Source organism: Pelophylax lessonae, assembly GCF_965119305.1.
Source record: "Pelophylax lessonae genome assembly, chromosome: 10".
In the NCBI taxonomy this organism is placed as follows: Eukaryota; Metazoa; Chordata; class Amphibia; order Anura; family Ranidae; genus Pelophylax; species Pelophylax lessonae.
Window position 1 is genome coordinate 93,031,405 of NC_138777.1, and position 16,600 is coordinate 93,048,004.

At 46.7% G+C, this 16,600-nt stretch overlaps 1 protein-coding gene across 1 annotated transcript in view; it reads right to left on the reverse strand.

The window, feature by feature from the left end:
• Positions 1 to 3,160: 3,160 nt before the first annotated feature.
• The window catches only part of FRMD8 (FERM domain containing 8), a 66,967-nt gene continuing 53,527 nt past the window's right edge, over positions 3,161 to 16,600 (reverse strand). Inside the window, exon 11 of the mRNA XM_082271098.1 lies at positions 3,161 to 3,389. Within this exon, the coding sequence (XP_082127224.1) occupies positions 3,280 to 3,389 (110 nt within the window). The 3' untranslated portion in view covers positions 3,161 to 3,279. The remainder of the gene's footprint in view (positions 3,390 to 16,600) is intronic.

Consider the following 16,600-nt stretch of genomic DNA (forward strand, 5'->3'; position numbering starts at 1 on the left):
CAAGACTGCTATATACTGCTGAGAAAAGATATTTAGAAGTTTATATTTAACAAAACAATTGCATTTACGTGTACTGTGGGAGACTAGATATAGTAATAATGCAAGCTCCTGGGTTTAGTTACACTTCAACACTGACAGGGGTATTTGCAAAAACGAACCAGATTTCCCCATTTATAATATATTCAATGTGTCACAGTGATCAGAATACACTAAGCCCTGAATGAGTTCCGGTTTACATTTGTGCAATCACATTGCATGTAATTCGGAGCGCACTGCTCCTAAAATTACATGCAATCTCTGTGCGGTGCAAACTCAGCCATACAGTTTGTATAGATGAATTCGCACCGCAATCGCTCTAAAACATGCACAGGACCCTTATTTTGGTCCGCAGCAGAATCGGATCGCATGGTGGGTCACACTAGTGCGATACGATTCTGTACGAACTTTCAGATCGCACTGCGATATGCGATCTGATGGTGTCAACTTCAAATTGACACCCCCAGCGTATCGCATATGGCAGTGTGAACTGCCAGGGGTGCGGATGCGATAACACGTTGTATATTCGCAGCGTTCCCGCATCGCACAAATGTGAACCGGCACTGAATGGAAATTTTCCAGTAGGACTGATAATGAGAAGTTAATCAAATATATCGACTTCTCATGAACAGGAACAATCATAGATGGATCAAAAATCCTGCTGAACCGGCTTAATGTTGATCCACACATGGCCAGCCTAACACTACCCTCTCTCTAGACGGACAATGCTTCTGTCCAGATAGATCTGCTTTACTACTACTTCCAGAATGCATATACCCCAAGAAAACTGTGTTACTGGCTGGATCGGCAGGTAAAAAAAAAAAACAAAAAACTACTACTTAAACAGAACTACCATTTAAGGTGGAACTAAACCTTTACAACCAAGGAAGCTACCATTGTGCTGCACAGGTGATCAGCTATGACACACCAGCCTAATGATGGCTTGACAGTTCAGTTGAGAGCACAAGCAAATCTGATAGCTTTTTTCATAGCATGCCTTGAATGTAAAATGTTAGACCATTAAATTGATGGATTTAGGACAATCTGAACTGCGGAATCTGTGCCCCAAAAAGGCAAGCAGAGGTAAAAACAACAAAAAAAAAAAAAAAAACAGTTAATCTATTGTGGAGCTAATCTAACCTCCCTCCTGATTATCAACTTAACATGCCTTGTTCTGTGTGGAGATGGCAATCTTGCTGGGGAGAAGGGTCTTTTTCATGTCAGCGCTGCCCCCCTGATGAATAGTGATCTGATGGAAAAATATTCAAAGAGGCAGGATAGGTGCAGAAGTCACAGATCCACAGAATGAACGAATGACTCAAAATCAGGAAGATACTTACAATGCAGGTCCTCGGGTACAGATTCCTCTCCAGCATAAAGAACTAAGCAGCCCTGTAGTGACACCAAATTTCATGAAACTGCCTTAGATGATCTCACATGACAACCTTGAGTCTGGAGGCAAAAGTGCAATTCTATTTTGCAAAAAGGGACCCACAGGTTGCAGGAAAGAAGGGAGGGTTATAAACCCTGTCAGTTTGTTATTTGTTTTGCCTTCTGTGTCCAATACTTTTTAATCGAGAGACATGTGACACTTTAACATATCTAGATGTTCCCTATAACACAGCAAATCTTAACTGCGTTCAGGTCCACTTTAATATAGGACATGTTCATTGTTGAAATGTCATTTCTTTACAGTAACATAATTATAACAGGTACTCAAATGTATTTTAAATAAAAGTACACGTATTTGTGTTACATCCAGTTAATCCATTGGACTTATATTATTCCCATTTTTGACATTTTAGTTGACGTTTAACCTTTTTTTTTTTTTTTTTTTTTTTTTTACACCACATTCATAAAGGTTGTCCTTGCTCCACATACACCTATGTCAAAGGAAAAGTCTTGTTACTCATGCCTGATTTTTTAAACAGCAACCAAACAATGCCTTAAAGTAGAACTATTTTCATTTTGGATAGAGTAAGGGGGGGGGGGTTATAACCCCTGTCATTTTTTTGTGCCATCTCTGTCCAATTGGGGAGATTTCCCTTCACTTTCTGTTCCATCACCAAAACAAATGAGGAAATCACTGCAAAATTAAAGTCAATCTCTTGGGCCCCCCAAGTCACTAGAACTAGGGTTCCCATTGGAAAATTCCACCTCTATTACTGTTTTAGGGACAACCCAAAGTTTGGGATTTTTTTTTTTTACTTTCAAGGATAATGGCAAACAGAATAAATAGAGTGCGTAATTCACCCTAATGGACGAGTAAGGAATGGTTACAATCACTATTTTTTTCTATCTGTGTATTAGGGGGACTTTCCTTCACTCCCTGTCTAGTAGACTCAACAGGAAGTGGGAAGTGATGTTTTCAATGGGAAGGGAAATCCCTCGTTAGACAGTTGTCAGAAGAACAAGTGTCCTCGTTGGGATATTTCTCCTTTTTTTCCTGTCTTAATGACAGCTCAAAATTTTAGCTTTACCCTTACTGTTATCACTGGTGAGATTGCTGAGCAGGACAATTAAAGAAATTGAATCTTCTGACAGCACAAAACCCTGACACTGGTTTTAACCCCTTGCCAGGCTATCCAAATCTAAAAAGATTTTGTGATTAGTTATTTTCACACACAAACATAGATCAGCAGATTCTCATTTACCTCCATAATGCAGTGTAAATGGCAGTTCTGAGGCTAGGTTAGACCTGCTTTGCACATCTCTGAAGACAGCATGTACCATTGGAGATGTGTTTGCATTACAAGCAAGTAGGTCAAACACAGCCTTTTGTTTTTGAACATAGAAGATTGAGATGCGTTACGCTCAAATGTAGAAGCCGTTGTTTGGCATCAAGTCTTAAACTGGGCTGCCATTATGGAATCCCAACACAATATTAGTGTACATGATTTACACTTTGCAAACCAGTTCTACCACATTCTAAACCAGATATTGAATGGGGAAAAAAAAAAAAAAAAAAAAAAACACACACCAACAAGCCACATTCTCATGGAAACAAAATGATCAAACTTGGTCATAGAATGTAGGTTATCATCACTATATAATGAAACTGTAAACCTGTCTGTAGAAATGTTTTATCCTGGCATTCTTGAAGGAGTCATCCCCTTAGATACAACAATAACATAAGGCACACAAATGATGGCCCTTATTGCTTTAGCTTGGTCCATACAGTGGATAAGAATGTTCAGTGATTCAGAAGTCTCTTTGGTCTTCGTTTTTACTAGCTGCAGTTGGTCAGCTTTCCCCGGGGCTTTCAGCAGGCAGCACAGATGCATAGCCATGGGTTGACTGTCGTGTGAAAAATGATGCAGCTCTTTTGGGCTTCACTCGTTTAATTTCGGTGCCTGGGGAAAAATAGGTATACATAAAGAAATTACACAAAGCACGGTTATGCCCATTCGATCAATCACATACAAGACTTAGAAGGGTTTGGGTTTCTGGTTCCAGTTACTCCCATGGCGTCACATCCTCAAATGAACACATTTATAGCTCAAGTGCATGGTTTGTGTTAACATGACATACAGTGCATTCGGAAAGTATTCACAGCACCTCCACTTTTTCCACATTGTGTTATGTTACAGCCTTATTCCAAAATTGATTAAATTAATTATTATTTTCTTCAAAATTCTACAAACAATACCCCATAATAACGAAATGAAAGAAGTTTGTTTGAAACATTTGCAAATTTATTAAAAATAAAAAAGGAAGAAAATCCTATGTACATAAGCATTCACAGCCTTTGCTCAATACTTTGTTGAAGCTCATTTGGCACCAATTACAGCCTCAAGTCCTTTTGAGTTTGATGCTACAAGCTTGGCACACCTATTTTTGGGCAGTTTCTCCCATTCTTCTTTGCAGGACCTCTCAAGCTCCATCAGATTGAATGGGGAGAGCCGGTGTACATCCATTTTCAGATCTCTAAAGAGATGTTCAATTGGGTTCAGGTCTAGGCTCTGGCTGGGCTACTCAAGGACATTCACAGAGTTGTCCTCTAGCCACATCTTCGTTATCTTGGCTGTGTGCTTAGGGTTATTGTCCTGTTGGAAGGTGAACCTGTGCCCCAGTCTGAGATCCAGCGCGCTGAGGAGTAGGTTTTCATCAAGGATGTCTCTGTACATTGCTGCATTCATCTTCCCTTCAATCCTGACTAGCTTCCCAGTTCCTGCTGCTGAAAAATATCCTCACAGCAAGATGCTGCTACCATCATGCTTAACTGTAGGGATGGTATTGCCCTGGTCATGAGCGGTGGCCACTTTCCTCCAGACAGGACGCTTGCCATTCAGGCCAAAGAGTTCAATCTTTGTTTCATCAGACCAGAGAATTTAGTTTTGGTTAGTCTGAAAGTCCTTCAGGTGCCTTTTGGCAAACTCCAGGTGGGCTGTCATGTGCCTGTTATTGAGGAGTGGCTTACGTCTGGCCATTCTACCATACAAGCCTGATTGGTGGAGTGCTGCAGAGATGGTTGTTCTTCTGGAAGGAACTCCTCTTCACAGAGAAACGCTGGAGCTCTGTCAGAGTGACCACTGGGTTCTTGGTCACCTCCCTGTCTAAGGCTCTTCTACCTTGATTGCTCAGTTTGGCAGGGAGACCTGCTCTAGCAAGAGTCATGGTGGTTTCAAACTTCTTCCATTTACAGATGATAGAGGCCACTGTGCTCATTTTTCTACACCCTTCTCCAGATGTGTGCCTCAATACAATTCTCTCTCGGAGGTCTACAGACAATTCCTTGGACTTCATGGCTTGGTTTGTGCTCGGACATGCAATGTTAACTGAGGGACCTTATATAGACAGGTGTGTGCCTTTCCAAATCATGTCCAGTCAAATTAATTTACCACAGGTGGATTCCAATCAAGTTGTAGAAACATCTCATGCATGATCAGAGGGAAACAAAATGCACCTGAGCTCAAGTATACGTGTCATGGCAAAGGCTGTGAATACTTCTGAACATGTGATTTTTTGTTTTTTTATTTTTAATAAGTTTGCAAAGATTTCAAAAAAAATTCTTTCACCTTGGCATTATGGGGTATTGTTTGTAGAATTGAGGGAAAAATCGGATTTTTGTAAGATCTTACCGTAAAATCCTTTTCTCTTAGCTCATTGACAGACGTAGTCTTCTTGATTTACATCAATTGGGTTATGTTGTCTCCGCAGGAGTAGGACTAGGCAGAAAGAAAAAACGTTCTGGCTCCACCCTAGGGGCAGTCCCAGAGGGTATATCCTCCCTCTCTCTGCTACAAGGAATCAGTTCTGTCACAAAGCAGCAACAGAGAATTTAACCCAACCCAACTCAATGATAGAGGGGCGGGTACTACGTCTGTCAATGAGCTAAGAGAAAAGGATTTTACGGTAAGATCTTACAAAAATCCGATTTTCTTTGTCGCTCATTGACAGACGTAGTCTTCTTGATTCACATCAATTGGGACATCCAGAAGCAGTGCCACAAATGAGGGGTGGGATTTGACAGAAATCAAAATCCAATCTAGAAGGCCCAACCGGTGCCAACTAGAAGTTTTAAAGGCTCATTATAAACAAAGAATGAGACTCAAATAAAAATTTCCAACGGAAAAAAACCCTCGAGGTAGACCACTGGTCTCCTCAAATTGCGGCCTGCAGAACCTTGCGGCCAAAAGAGGCATCTGACGATGCCATCACATCAACTTTATAGAATTTTGCAAAGGTATGCATTGACGACCAAGTAGCCGCCTTGCAAACCTGAAGCACTGACGCCTGATGACGAAAGGCCCATGACGCACTAAGTGCCCGAGTGGAGTGCGCCTTAACAGGGAACGGGGGCTCCCGACCCTTAATAGAATAAGCCTGTACCACCGTCTGTCTGATCCATTTGGAAATAGTCGCGGCAGATGCAGGCAACCCCTTTTTGGGTCCATCCGGGATCACAAAAAATGGATTTTTGTAAAATCTTACCGTAAAATCCTTTTCTCTTAGCTCATCGACAGACGTAGTCCTCGGTGATACACCACCTTCGGGTTATGTTACCTCCGCAGGAGCAGGACTAGACAGGAAATTAAAAAGCTCTGGCCACACCCTAGGGGCAGTCCCAGAGGGTATATCCTCTCTCTCTCTGCCTCAGCAAATCAGTTATGTGAAAAAGCAGTGCTTAGAGAATTTAACCCAACCCAACTCCAAAACAGAGGGGCGGGGACTACGTCTGTCGATGAGCTAAGAGAAAAGGATTTTACGGTAAGATTTTACAAAAATCCATTTTTCTCTAGCGCTCATCGACAGACGTAGTCCTCGGTGATACACCACCTTCGGGACGTCCCAGCGCAGTATCACAACTGAGGGGTGGGAAAATGGAAATCAAATCCCAATCTAGAAGGCCCAACCGGTGCCAACTAGAAGTTTACAATGCTCATCCTTAATGATGAGACTCAACAAAAAAATTTTCAAACCGAAAAAAACCCTCGAGGTCGACCACCGGTCTCCTCAAATTGCGGCCTGCAAAACCTTGCGGCCAAATGAGGCATCCGCCGATGCCGTCACATCAATTTTATAGAATTTAGTAAAGGTATGTACCGACGACCAAGTGGCCGCCTTACATACCTGGACCACTGACGCCTGATGGCGAAAGGCCCAGGAAGTACTGAGCGCTCGAGTGGAGTGCGCCCTAACAGGGAACGGAGGACTCTGACCCTTAATAGAATAAGCCTGTACCACCGTTTGTCTAATCCATTTGGCAATGGTCGCGGCAGATGCAGGCAAACCCTTTCTGGGGCCATCCGTGATCACAAAAAGTGAATCCGTCTTACGGAATGATTCCGTAGCTTTCAGGTATACCCTGATTGCCCGAACCACATCCAAGGAATGCAACGCATGTTCCCGATGATGCTTGGGCTGAGGACACAAGGAAGGTAGTACAATATCTTCATTCAGATGAAAATCTGAAACCACCTTAGGAAGAAAAGATGGCTTAGGATGAAGTACTACCTTATCCCTATGAATCACTAGGTATGGGGACTGGCATGATAATGCAGCCAGTTCTGACACCCTGCGAGCAGAAGTAATAGCCACCAAGAAGACCACCTTCTGGGATAAAGTAAGCAAGGGAATCTCCCTGATGTTTTCAAAGGGAGGTTTCTGTAGAACCGACAAAACCAAATTAAGATCCCACGGCGGTAAGGGCGCACGGACTGGAGGAGCCAGGTGCCGCACCCCCTGGATGAAATTCCGCACCAAGGATTTGGTAGCTAAAGGTTTCTGAAAGAAGATTGCTAATGCTGAAACTTGACCCTTGATGGTGCTCAAGGCTAGCTTCTGCTCAACCCCTTGTTGCAAAAAGGCCAATATTCGAGACACCGAATAGGTACGTGGAGGAAATCCTAAAGATTCGCACCACGCAATATAAGTCTTCCATGTGTGATAATAGACTTTGCTGGAAGTCGCTTTCCTTGCTTTAATAAGGGTAGGAATGACTGAAGCTGACAACCCTCTGTCCTTCAGTACTTGGGTCTCAATGGCCAGGCCATTAAAACCAGCGACTGTAAAGCACGAAGGTAAATAGGTCCTTGAGACTACAGACACTCCCTGAGACGAAGTTCCCACGGAACGTCTGCGACTAACCTGTCCAAGTCGGCCAGGCCGGCTTGAAGAGGCCAGCCTAGAATTTCTAGGACCACTGGCGCTGATTGGATCTGAACCAGGCGTCCCTAGAGCTATCTGGCCCCGACCATCCGAGAAAGTCTGGTCGTTTTCTGTTCCCACACATTTATCAGATACCTGATAGTTATCAGGCAAGGTGATCTTTTCTGGTTGAACCTCAGGGACCGAAGTCACCCGACTAGAGGCTACTTGGCCTATCTGGTCAATCAGATCCGATTCCTGTGAGGTATCGGGACTAATCTTAGGAAAAGGTAAAGGAAAAAATCTATACAGGGAACGGTAACTACCGCTTCCTGTACTTAAATGTTGGAAGGGAAGAATCGCACCGGTAGTAGTGGTTGATGCTCGATCTAATGTCCTGAATACCGGTGAAAACGTCCCCCCACCCTGAAATTGGGTGGGGGCGCACCTTCAGGCTGTGTACTCCTTTACTTCGGGTTTGGCTGGGTTGGTCCTCTGCTTGTCCGACCAGCCCTTCTTGAACCCTCCTGGAGGAGTCTTGCCTTTCCCGGAAGTACCAGCCGGGCGTCCTTTATGGGCGGTAAAGAAAGGTCCTCGCTTGTTGCGAGGTTCCTTAGCTTTTGCAGCCTGTGGCAAAAAAGTACTCTTGCCCCCGGTGGCATCCTTAATGATTTCATCTAGGTTGGCTCCAAATAGACGATTCCCCTGGAAAGGGAGATTGGTCAAAGTCTTTTTGGAACCTAGGTCAGCTGACCAGCATTTTAACCACAGCACACGTCTGAGGATCACTGCTAACTTAGATGCATGCCCTAACAAGGGAGTGGTGTCCAAGGCTGCGTCACAGATAAACCGTAGCCCTTGTATGATCTGTTCTATCAAATCAGATGTCTCCTGGGGAATATCTTTTCCCCTAAGATCTTGGCGTACCATCTTCGCCCATTCTGTAAGTGTCTGGGAAACTAGACCAATAACAATTACTGGTCTAAATGCTGACCCTATCAGAGAAAAGATAGTGCGGGACTCCGCTTCTATCTTTCGATCCACCGGATCCTTAAAGGACGAAGTGTCCTCCACTGGAATAACCGTGGCTTTATTCAGCCTGGAAATAGGCGGATCCACGACTGGTGGTACCGTCCATTTCTTAATGATGGATTCCTCAAACGGATAGCGTCTAGCAATACGCTTGGAAATAGTAAAAGGTACGTTTAGAATGTTCCCATTCTCCTTTAATCTGATTTCCAAAACATTTAGGTACAGGAAAAGCCTTCGCCGTCTTGATGGGCTTATTAGTCCCAAAAGGCCTCTCTGTTTCAGTTGCCTCTGCCGGTAAAGCCTCAAGTTTTAAGGTTTCTTGCACTGCCACAACTAGTGCGTCCACCAATGCTTCTTCCTGAATTATAGCAGGAGAAGAAGCGTCCTCCTCACTGTCTGAGGGGGCTTTACCTGGGATAGCAGCCCTTGCAGAGGAACCTGCAACTGCAGTGACCATCTCTGAATCAGAGTCAGAGGTGTCAGATAGTATAGGGGTAGGCGGGGGTCGCTTCCTTGACCCCCGTCCCTGACAGGCCGCCTCCACCCGAGCCACCATAGACTCCAAAATTGCTGTAAATGACTCTATACTCTGTACACCGGCGGGTCCCGAGGCCCCCTCGAGGGAAACAGGTGGGGGAATCTGTGTGGCAGGGTCCATAATAACTCCAGTTACTTCCTGGATGATATAATTCAAAGTAAAGAAAAAACTTTTTTTTTTTTTTTTTTTTTTTGAGCCTCAGTGCCACAAAAAACCCCTTAGTGTTACCTGCTAGGGATCCCTATCGATCGAGAGAGAGAGAGATAGACCCCCAGGCTCACCACTTGATGTTCAGAGTTGAACTGCAACAGCTTACAGCGCTGTCTTAGACAAACAGGAAGTCTTTTGGCTGGCTGCCCAGGAAGAAAGGAGGCGGCTCCGCCCCTCTGTACGCCTTCCGGCGCCTCCCCCAAGCTCCACGAGGTGTAGAATCACCTAAAACATGGCCGCCCCCATGCTGGAGACACGAGGCTACGCCAAAATGGCGGCTCGTGCGATCCAGCAAAAAAAATGGCGGCGGCCTGTGCTGACTAGCGGTGTGCTGCAGGCACACAACACTCTCTCTGCATGGGGATATGGCGTGTTTGGCGGTACCGGCCCTGGCGGACCGCATGGCCATTCGGGAGGCCTGCTATTAGCTGGAGATCTGACTTGGAAGGCAGTCTACATGTCCATGGCTTCTGACTGGTAGGTAGCTTATACTTAACCCATAAGATTCCCAGAATGCCACAGATTACATCTTTAAAAACATGTATACAATAGATTGTTAGCTCCCAAACCAAGCCTCCTGGCTTTTTGCACACATAAAATCACACTCAAAGTAGGAGGATTTGTGACATGTTATAGGATAGAAAGAACTCTTTCTTACCATACAGAGAGGGGCCCGCGTTCACCACAAAACCCGTCAGGGAAAAAGGGGGAACATACTACTCACCATACCGGAACCAGGCGGGCACCAACTCCTGACAGTACCCCTCTCCACCGGGGCGGGAGGGCTGTCGACCGATACGGACGCCGTGACTCATGGTCTTTGGCGTTTCAGCGAGACGTTTAACTCGCGGGTTCAGTCCTTTTAACGGGACTTTGTCGCGGCCGACCCAGCGCGGAGCTATGGCCTGCACGCGCTCGTAGGCTGAACTGGGGTGACCACCGGATCTCAACATCCAGCCCGTCGCCCAGTTCAGCTTTCTTGCTTGAAGATCTCACAGGAACACTGGAGAAAAAAAGCTGTCCAAAAAATCCTTTTAGAAAAAAATTCTTGCCAGGACCTAAGATCCCAGCAAGGTATCTAGGTCCTTACTCCTAACTAGACAGAAAATAACTGATTTGCTGAGGCAGAGAGAGAGAGGATATACCCTCTGGGACTGCCCCTAGGGTGTGGCCAGAGCTTTTTAATTTCCTGTCTAGTCCTGCTCCTGCGGAGGTAACATAACCCGAAGGTGGTGTATCACCGAGGACTACGTCTGTCGATGAGCGCTAGAGAAAAGTAAATCCGTCTTGCGAAACGAGTCTGTCGTTTTCAAGTATACCCTGATCGCCCGGACCACATCCAAGGAGTGTAAAGCAAACTCCCGAGGATGACTGGGCTTAGGACACAGGGAAGGTAACACAATTTCTTCATTCAGATGAAATTCTGAAACCACTTTTGGTAGGAAGGATGGATTCGGACGAAGAACCACCTTATCTCTATGAACCACCAGATATGGGGAACGACAAGATAATGCGGCCAGTTCTGACACCCTGCGTGCAGAAGTGATAGCCACCAAGAAGGCCACCTTCTGGGACAACGTAGGTAGAGGAATCTCCCTAATATCTTCAAAGGGAGGTTTCTGAAGAACCGACAATACTAAATTAAGATCCCAGGGTGGTAACGGCGCGCGCACTGGCGGAGCCAGATGTCGCACCCCCTGGATGAAATTCCGCACCAAGGAATGAGTAGCCAAAGGCTTCTGAAAGAAGATAGCTAATGCTGAGACCTGACCCTTGATAGTGCTCAAGGCCAGTTTCTGCTCAACCCCTTTTTGCAGAAAAGCTAATATTCGACTAACCGAATAAGACCGTGGGCGGAACCCCAGAGGTTCACACCATGCAATGTAGGACTTCCATGTGCAATGATAAATCTTTCTGGAAGTCGCTTTCCTTGCTTTAACTAGAGTAGGAATAACTGAAGCTGACAATCCCTTGTCCTTCAGCACCTGGGTCTCAATAGCCAGGCCGTTAAAGCCAGCGATCGTAAAGCAGGATGGAAGATCGGTCCGAGACAGTAGATCCTCCCTGAGAGGAAGTCTCCACGGGACGTCCGCCACCAGTCTGACCAAGTCGGCGTACCAAGCTCGGCGAGGCCAGTCCGGAGCTACCAGGATTACTGGAATTCCTTCCTCCTCTATCCTGCGAAGAAGTCTTGGCAGTAACCCGATAGGAGGGAAGGCATACATTAGCTGGTATTGCCCCCACAGGGCGACCAGTGCGTCTGCGGTCTCTGCTAGAGGATCGCGGGAGCGAGCCACGAATCTCTGTACTTTCCTGTTGAATCGTGATGCCAACAGATCCACATCCGGGGTGCCCCAACGTAGGCACAACTGGTGGAAAACTTCTGGATGGAGGGACCATTCCCCCTGATCCAGAGTCTGACGGCTGAGATAATCTGCCTGCCAATTTTCCACCCCCGGAATGAACACCGCAGAGATAGCTGGAACAAATTGTTCCGCCCAGCGAAGAATGCAAGCCACTTCCTTGGCCGCTCGGACACTCTTGGTGCCCCCCTGGTGATTGACATAAGCCACAGCCGTGGCGTTGTCCGACTGGATCCGAACCGGGCTGCCCTGGAGCTGCTCGGTCCAGTGAATCAGACAAAGTCTGATCGCTCTCAGTTCCAATACATTTATCGGTAACCTGGATTCTTCCGGGGACCAAAGTCCCTGAACGGATAACTGACCGAGAATTCCTCCCCATCCGGATAGGCTGGCATCCGTGGTCACTATCGTCCAATATATTGGCAGAAATGACTTTCCCTGGCTGAGCATCGGAGACCGAAGCCACCAGACCAGAGACTCTCTGGTCTGTTCGCTCAGTCGGATCCGATAGTCCAGGGATTCCGGATTCCGATTCCATCTGAGGAGAATCTCTTGCTGAAGAATTCGGGTATGGGACTGGGCAAATGGGACTGCTTCGAAGGAAGCCACCATCAACCCCAGAACCCTCATGCAAGTCCGAAGGGAAGACCAGCTGTTGGATAGTAACAACTGGACTGCTGATTGAATCTTCCGGAGTTTCCCTACCGGAAGGAAAACTCTTGTCCTGACTGTGTCTAGAATTAGACTCAGATATTCGAGCCTCTGGGTGGGAACCAGAAATGACTTTTGCTGGTTCACCAGCCACCCGAATTCCTGTAAAGAAATTATAGTAATTTCTATGTTTTGTAGCAGGGTCTGAGGAGACCCTGCATGAAGCAGGAGATCGTCTAGGTAACCTAGAATCGATATGCCTCTTTGGCGCAGTAGTGCCAACATTGGGGCCAACACCTTCGTGAAGACCCGAGGAGCCGTGGCGAGACCGAAAGGTAACGCCACAAACTGATAGTGGTTCTCTTCTACGGAAAACCGTAGAAACCGCTGATGTCCTGCGAAAATGGGAATGTGAAGATAGGTGTCCTTGATGTCTATGGACGCTAGGACATCCCCTGGATGCAGGAAGGCTGCTACTGTGCGAATGGATTCCATCTTGAATTTTCTTATGTTGAGAAAGGAATTGAGTGCCCTTAAGTCCAGAATTGGACACACTTTGCCCTCTTTCCTGGGTATTGTAAATAGGTTTGAATAAAACCCCTGAAAGCGTTCTGTCCAAGGAACGTGGACTACCACTCCTTGTTGTAGTAAATCCGTGACTGCTCTCCGCAGATCTTCTAAACGATCCGGTGATAGTCGGATATTGGAAGGGAAGAATCGCGCCGGTGGGAGAGATCGAAACTCGATTTTGTACCCTGACCTTATGATTTCGCAAACCCACATGTCCGGGATTCTGGAAAGCCATGGATCCGGGAACCGGCGAAGACGTCCCCCCACCCCAGTTATGGGTGGGGGCGCACCTTCAGGCTTTGGTAGACTTATCTTCAGGTCTGGAGGGGGCGGGCCTTTGCTTGCCCGACCAACGACCCCTGAAGCCTCCTGAAGGGGCTTTGGAGGACTTAATTTTTTGACCCGCGGGGCGAAAAAAATTTTTGTGAGCAGAGAAAGAAGGCCCTCGTCTTTGACGAGGTCCTTTACCCTTAACATTTTGCGGTAAAAAGGTGCTCTTTCCTCCCGTGAGATCCTTAATGATCTCATCTAAGTTGGCTCCAAATAGACGCTCTCCTAAAAAGGGGATATTAGCCAATGCTTTTTTGGAACTTTGGTCGGCTAACCAACCTTTTAGCCACAGTGTACGCCTGAGAACCACTGCTGAAACTGATGCTCGCGCCAATAATGGAGTGGCGTCTAACGCCGCATCACACACAAACTGTAACCCCTGTATCATCTGTTCCAACAAATCTGATACTGCCTGAGGGACCTCTTCTAAGTCCCGGCGTAACCACTTGGTCCATTCAGTTACAGTCTGCGAAACCAGCCCAATAGCAATTATTGGTCTGAAAGCTGATCCAATCAAGGAAAACATGGTGCGAGACATAGCTTCTATCTTGCGATCCACCGAATCTTTAAAAGACGGAGCGTCTTCTAAAGGAATAACCGTGGCTTTATTCAATCTAGCAATTGGTGAATCCACCACAGGTCCATTCCTAATGAGGGTTTCCTCAAACGGATAACGCCTGTTAATGCGTTTAGAAATAGCAGAAGTGCGTTTTGGCAGACTCCATTCTTCTTTGATTGGATTGCCAAAACATTTGGGCAATGGAAAAACCTTCGCCACTTTGATGCGTTTTTTAGTTCCAAAGGGGATTTCAGTTTCAGCTATTTCCGACGGAGTACCCTGTAATCTTAAGGTTTCTTGAACAGATACAATGAGTGCGTTTACCAACGCTTCCTCTCGGGCTATGGCTGATGCCGAAACATCCTCCTCACTGTATGAAGAGACAGTACCCGAGACACCAATCCCAGAGGAGGTACCTGCAACTGCAGAAATAGGCTCAGATTCTGAATCCGAAGTTTCAGATAATATGGATTTAGGCGGGGGTCGCTTTCTTGCGCCCTGTCCCTGACAAGCCACTTCCACCCGGGACACAAAAGTTTCCATAATAGCTGACAATGATTCAATCGTCAGTGGGGTGCTGGAGGATCCTGCAGACACCTCGAGGGGATCCGGTGGAAATACATGAGTGGCAGGGTCCATGTTAACTCAGGACACCTCTGCCAGAAAAAACAAAAAACTTTTTTTTTTTTTTTATATGTGCATCCCCCTAGCGCGATAGCGCCCCTCAGAGTACCTGCTTCTTGATCCCCACAGAGAGAGAGAGAGGGGGACCCTCAAGGCTCACCACCGATGCAGAGAAGTTTCCTACCAACTGCAGTCAGCGTTTGTCTCTTACAGACTGGAAAGAGCTGTGTTCGTTTTCCCGGGTAGAAGGAAGTGGCTCCGCCCCCTGTGTACGCCTTCCGGCGTTCCCAGCTCTCCTCGAGGTTAGCTGGGCTATTCAAACATGGCCGCCCCCATACAGGAGACAATAGACTCCAAAAAAATGGCGGCCGACGTGACCTGCGGACATACATGTACCTGGTCTACAGCAAAATGGCGGCGGATTGCCGAAGTATCGTTTTCCCAGCACATCCACCTGTATATCATGCTGATGGCGGTTTATCGATCTGCAGGAGATCCACTACAATTAAGGTAGGATTATACCTCCTATGTCTGCTGCAATACTGCAGTCTGCTGGGTAGAGTGTTAGCTCCCAAACCAAGCCGACAGGCACCCTCTCTTCACAATACCCTCTCCACCGGGGTGGGGGGTTGTTGACCACTCCGGACGCCTCGACTCTCTGGTTCCTGGCGTCCAAGCGAGACTTTTAACTCGCAAGGTCAGTCCCTCCAATGGGACTCCGTCGCGGCCGACCCAGCGCGGAGCTCTGGTCTGCACGCGCTCGTAGGCAGAAACCGGGGTGACCACTGGATCTCAACATCCAGCCCGTCGCCCGGCCCCGCATACTTACTTGAATGTGTCGCGGCCGACCAAGCGCGATGCAATGGTCTGCGCGCGCTCGTAGGCCGGCTGGGGTGACCACTAGTGTCGCCCAGATCCGGCATAATTGCTTGAAGATCTCACAGGAAAAAACACTGGAGAAAACTACCTAAAAAAATATTTTTTCTAGAAAAAAAATCTTGCCAGGACCAAAAGATCCCAGCAAGGAACTTAGGTCCTTACTCCTGACTAGACAGAAAAAAACTGATTCCTTGTAGCAGAGAGAGGGAGGATATACCCTCTGGGAGCCAGAACGTTTTTTCTTTCTGCCTAGTCCTACTCCTGTGGAGACAACATAACCCAATTGATGTGAATCAAGAAGACTACGTCTGTCAATGAGCGACAGAGAAATAATGAATTTAATCCATTTCAGAATAAGGCTAACAAAACATCTCACAAAAGTGAGTACACCCCTCACATTTTTGTAAATATTTTATTATATCTTTTCATGTGACAACACTGAAGAAATGACACTCTGCTACAATCTAAAGTAGGGAGTGTACAGCTTGTATAACAGTGTAAATTTGCTGTCCCCACAAAACAACAACACATCCATTAATGTCTAAACTGCTGGCAACAAAAGTGAGTACACCCCTGAGTGAAAATGTCCAAATTGGGTCCAATTAGCAATTTTCCCTCCCAGGTGTCATGAGACTCGTTAGTAATACAAGGTCTCAGGTGTGAATGGGGAGCAGGTGTGTTAAATTTGGGGTTATCGCTCTCACTCTCTTAGGCCCCTTTCACTCAGGCGGACCGTTCAGATCCGCCTGTCCGTTTTTTTGGCGGATCTGAACGGTCCCCCCATGCATCCCTATGGGGCATCGGATGTCAGCGGAGACATGTCCGCTGACATCCGATCCGTCAAATCTGGATGGATGGAAACCTTTTTCCATCCGTCCAGTGGATCGGATCGGATGAGAAGGGACCGACGGTCCATTTCCATACGATTTCCCCCATAGAGATGCATGGGGAACTGAGAGCTGTGTCTCCGCACACAGCGCGGAGACACAGCTGTCATCCTCCTGCTCAGCGGGGGATCAGCGGATCAATCCCCCGCTGAGATAAACTGACTCTGTCCGACGGACGGAGTGTGCGAAAGGGGCCTTGTACTGGTCACTGAAAGTTCAACATGACACCTTACGGCAAAGAACTCTGAAGATCTGAAAAAAGAATGGTTGCTCTACATAAAGATGGCCTAGGCTATAAGAAGTTTGCCAAGACCCTGAAACTGAGCTGCAG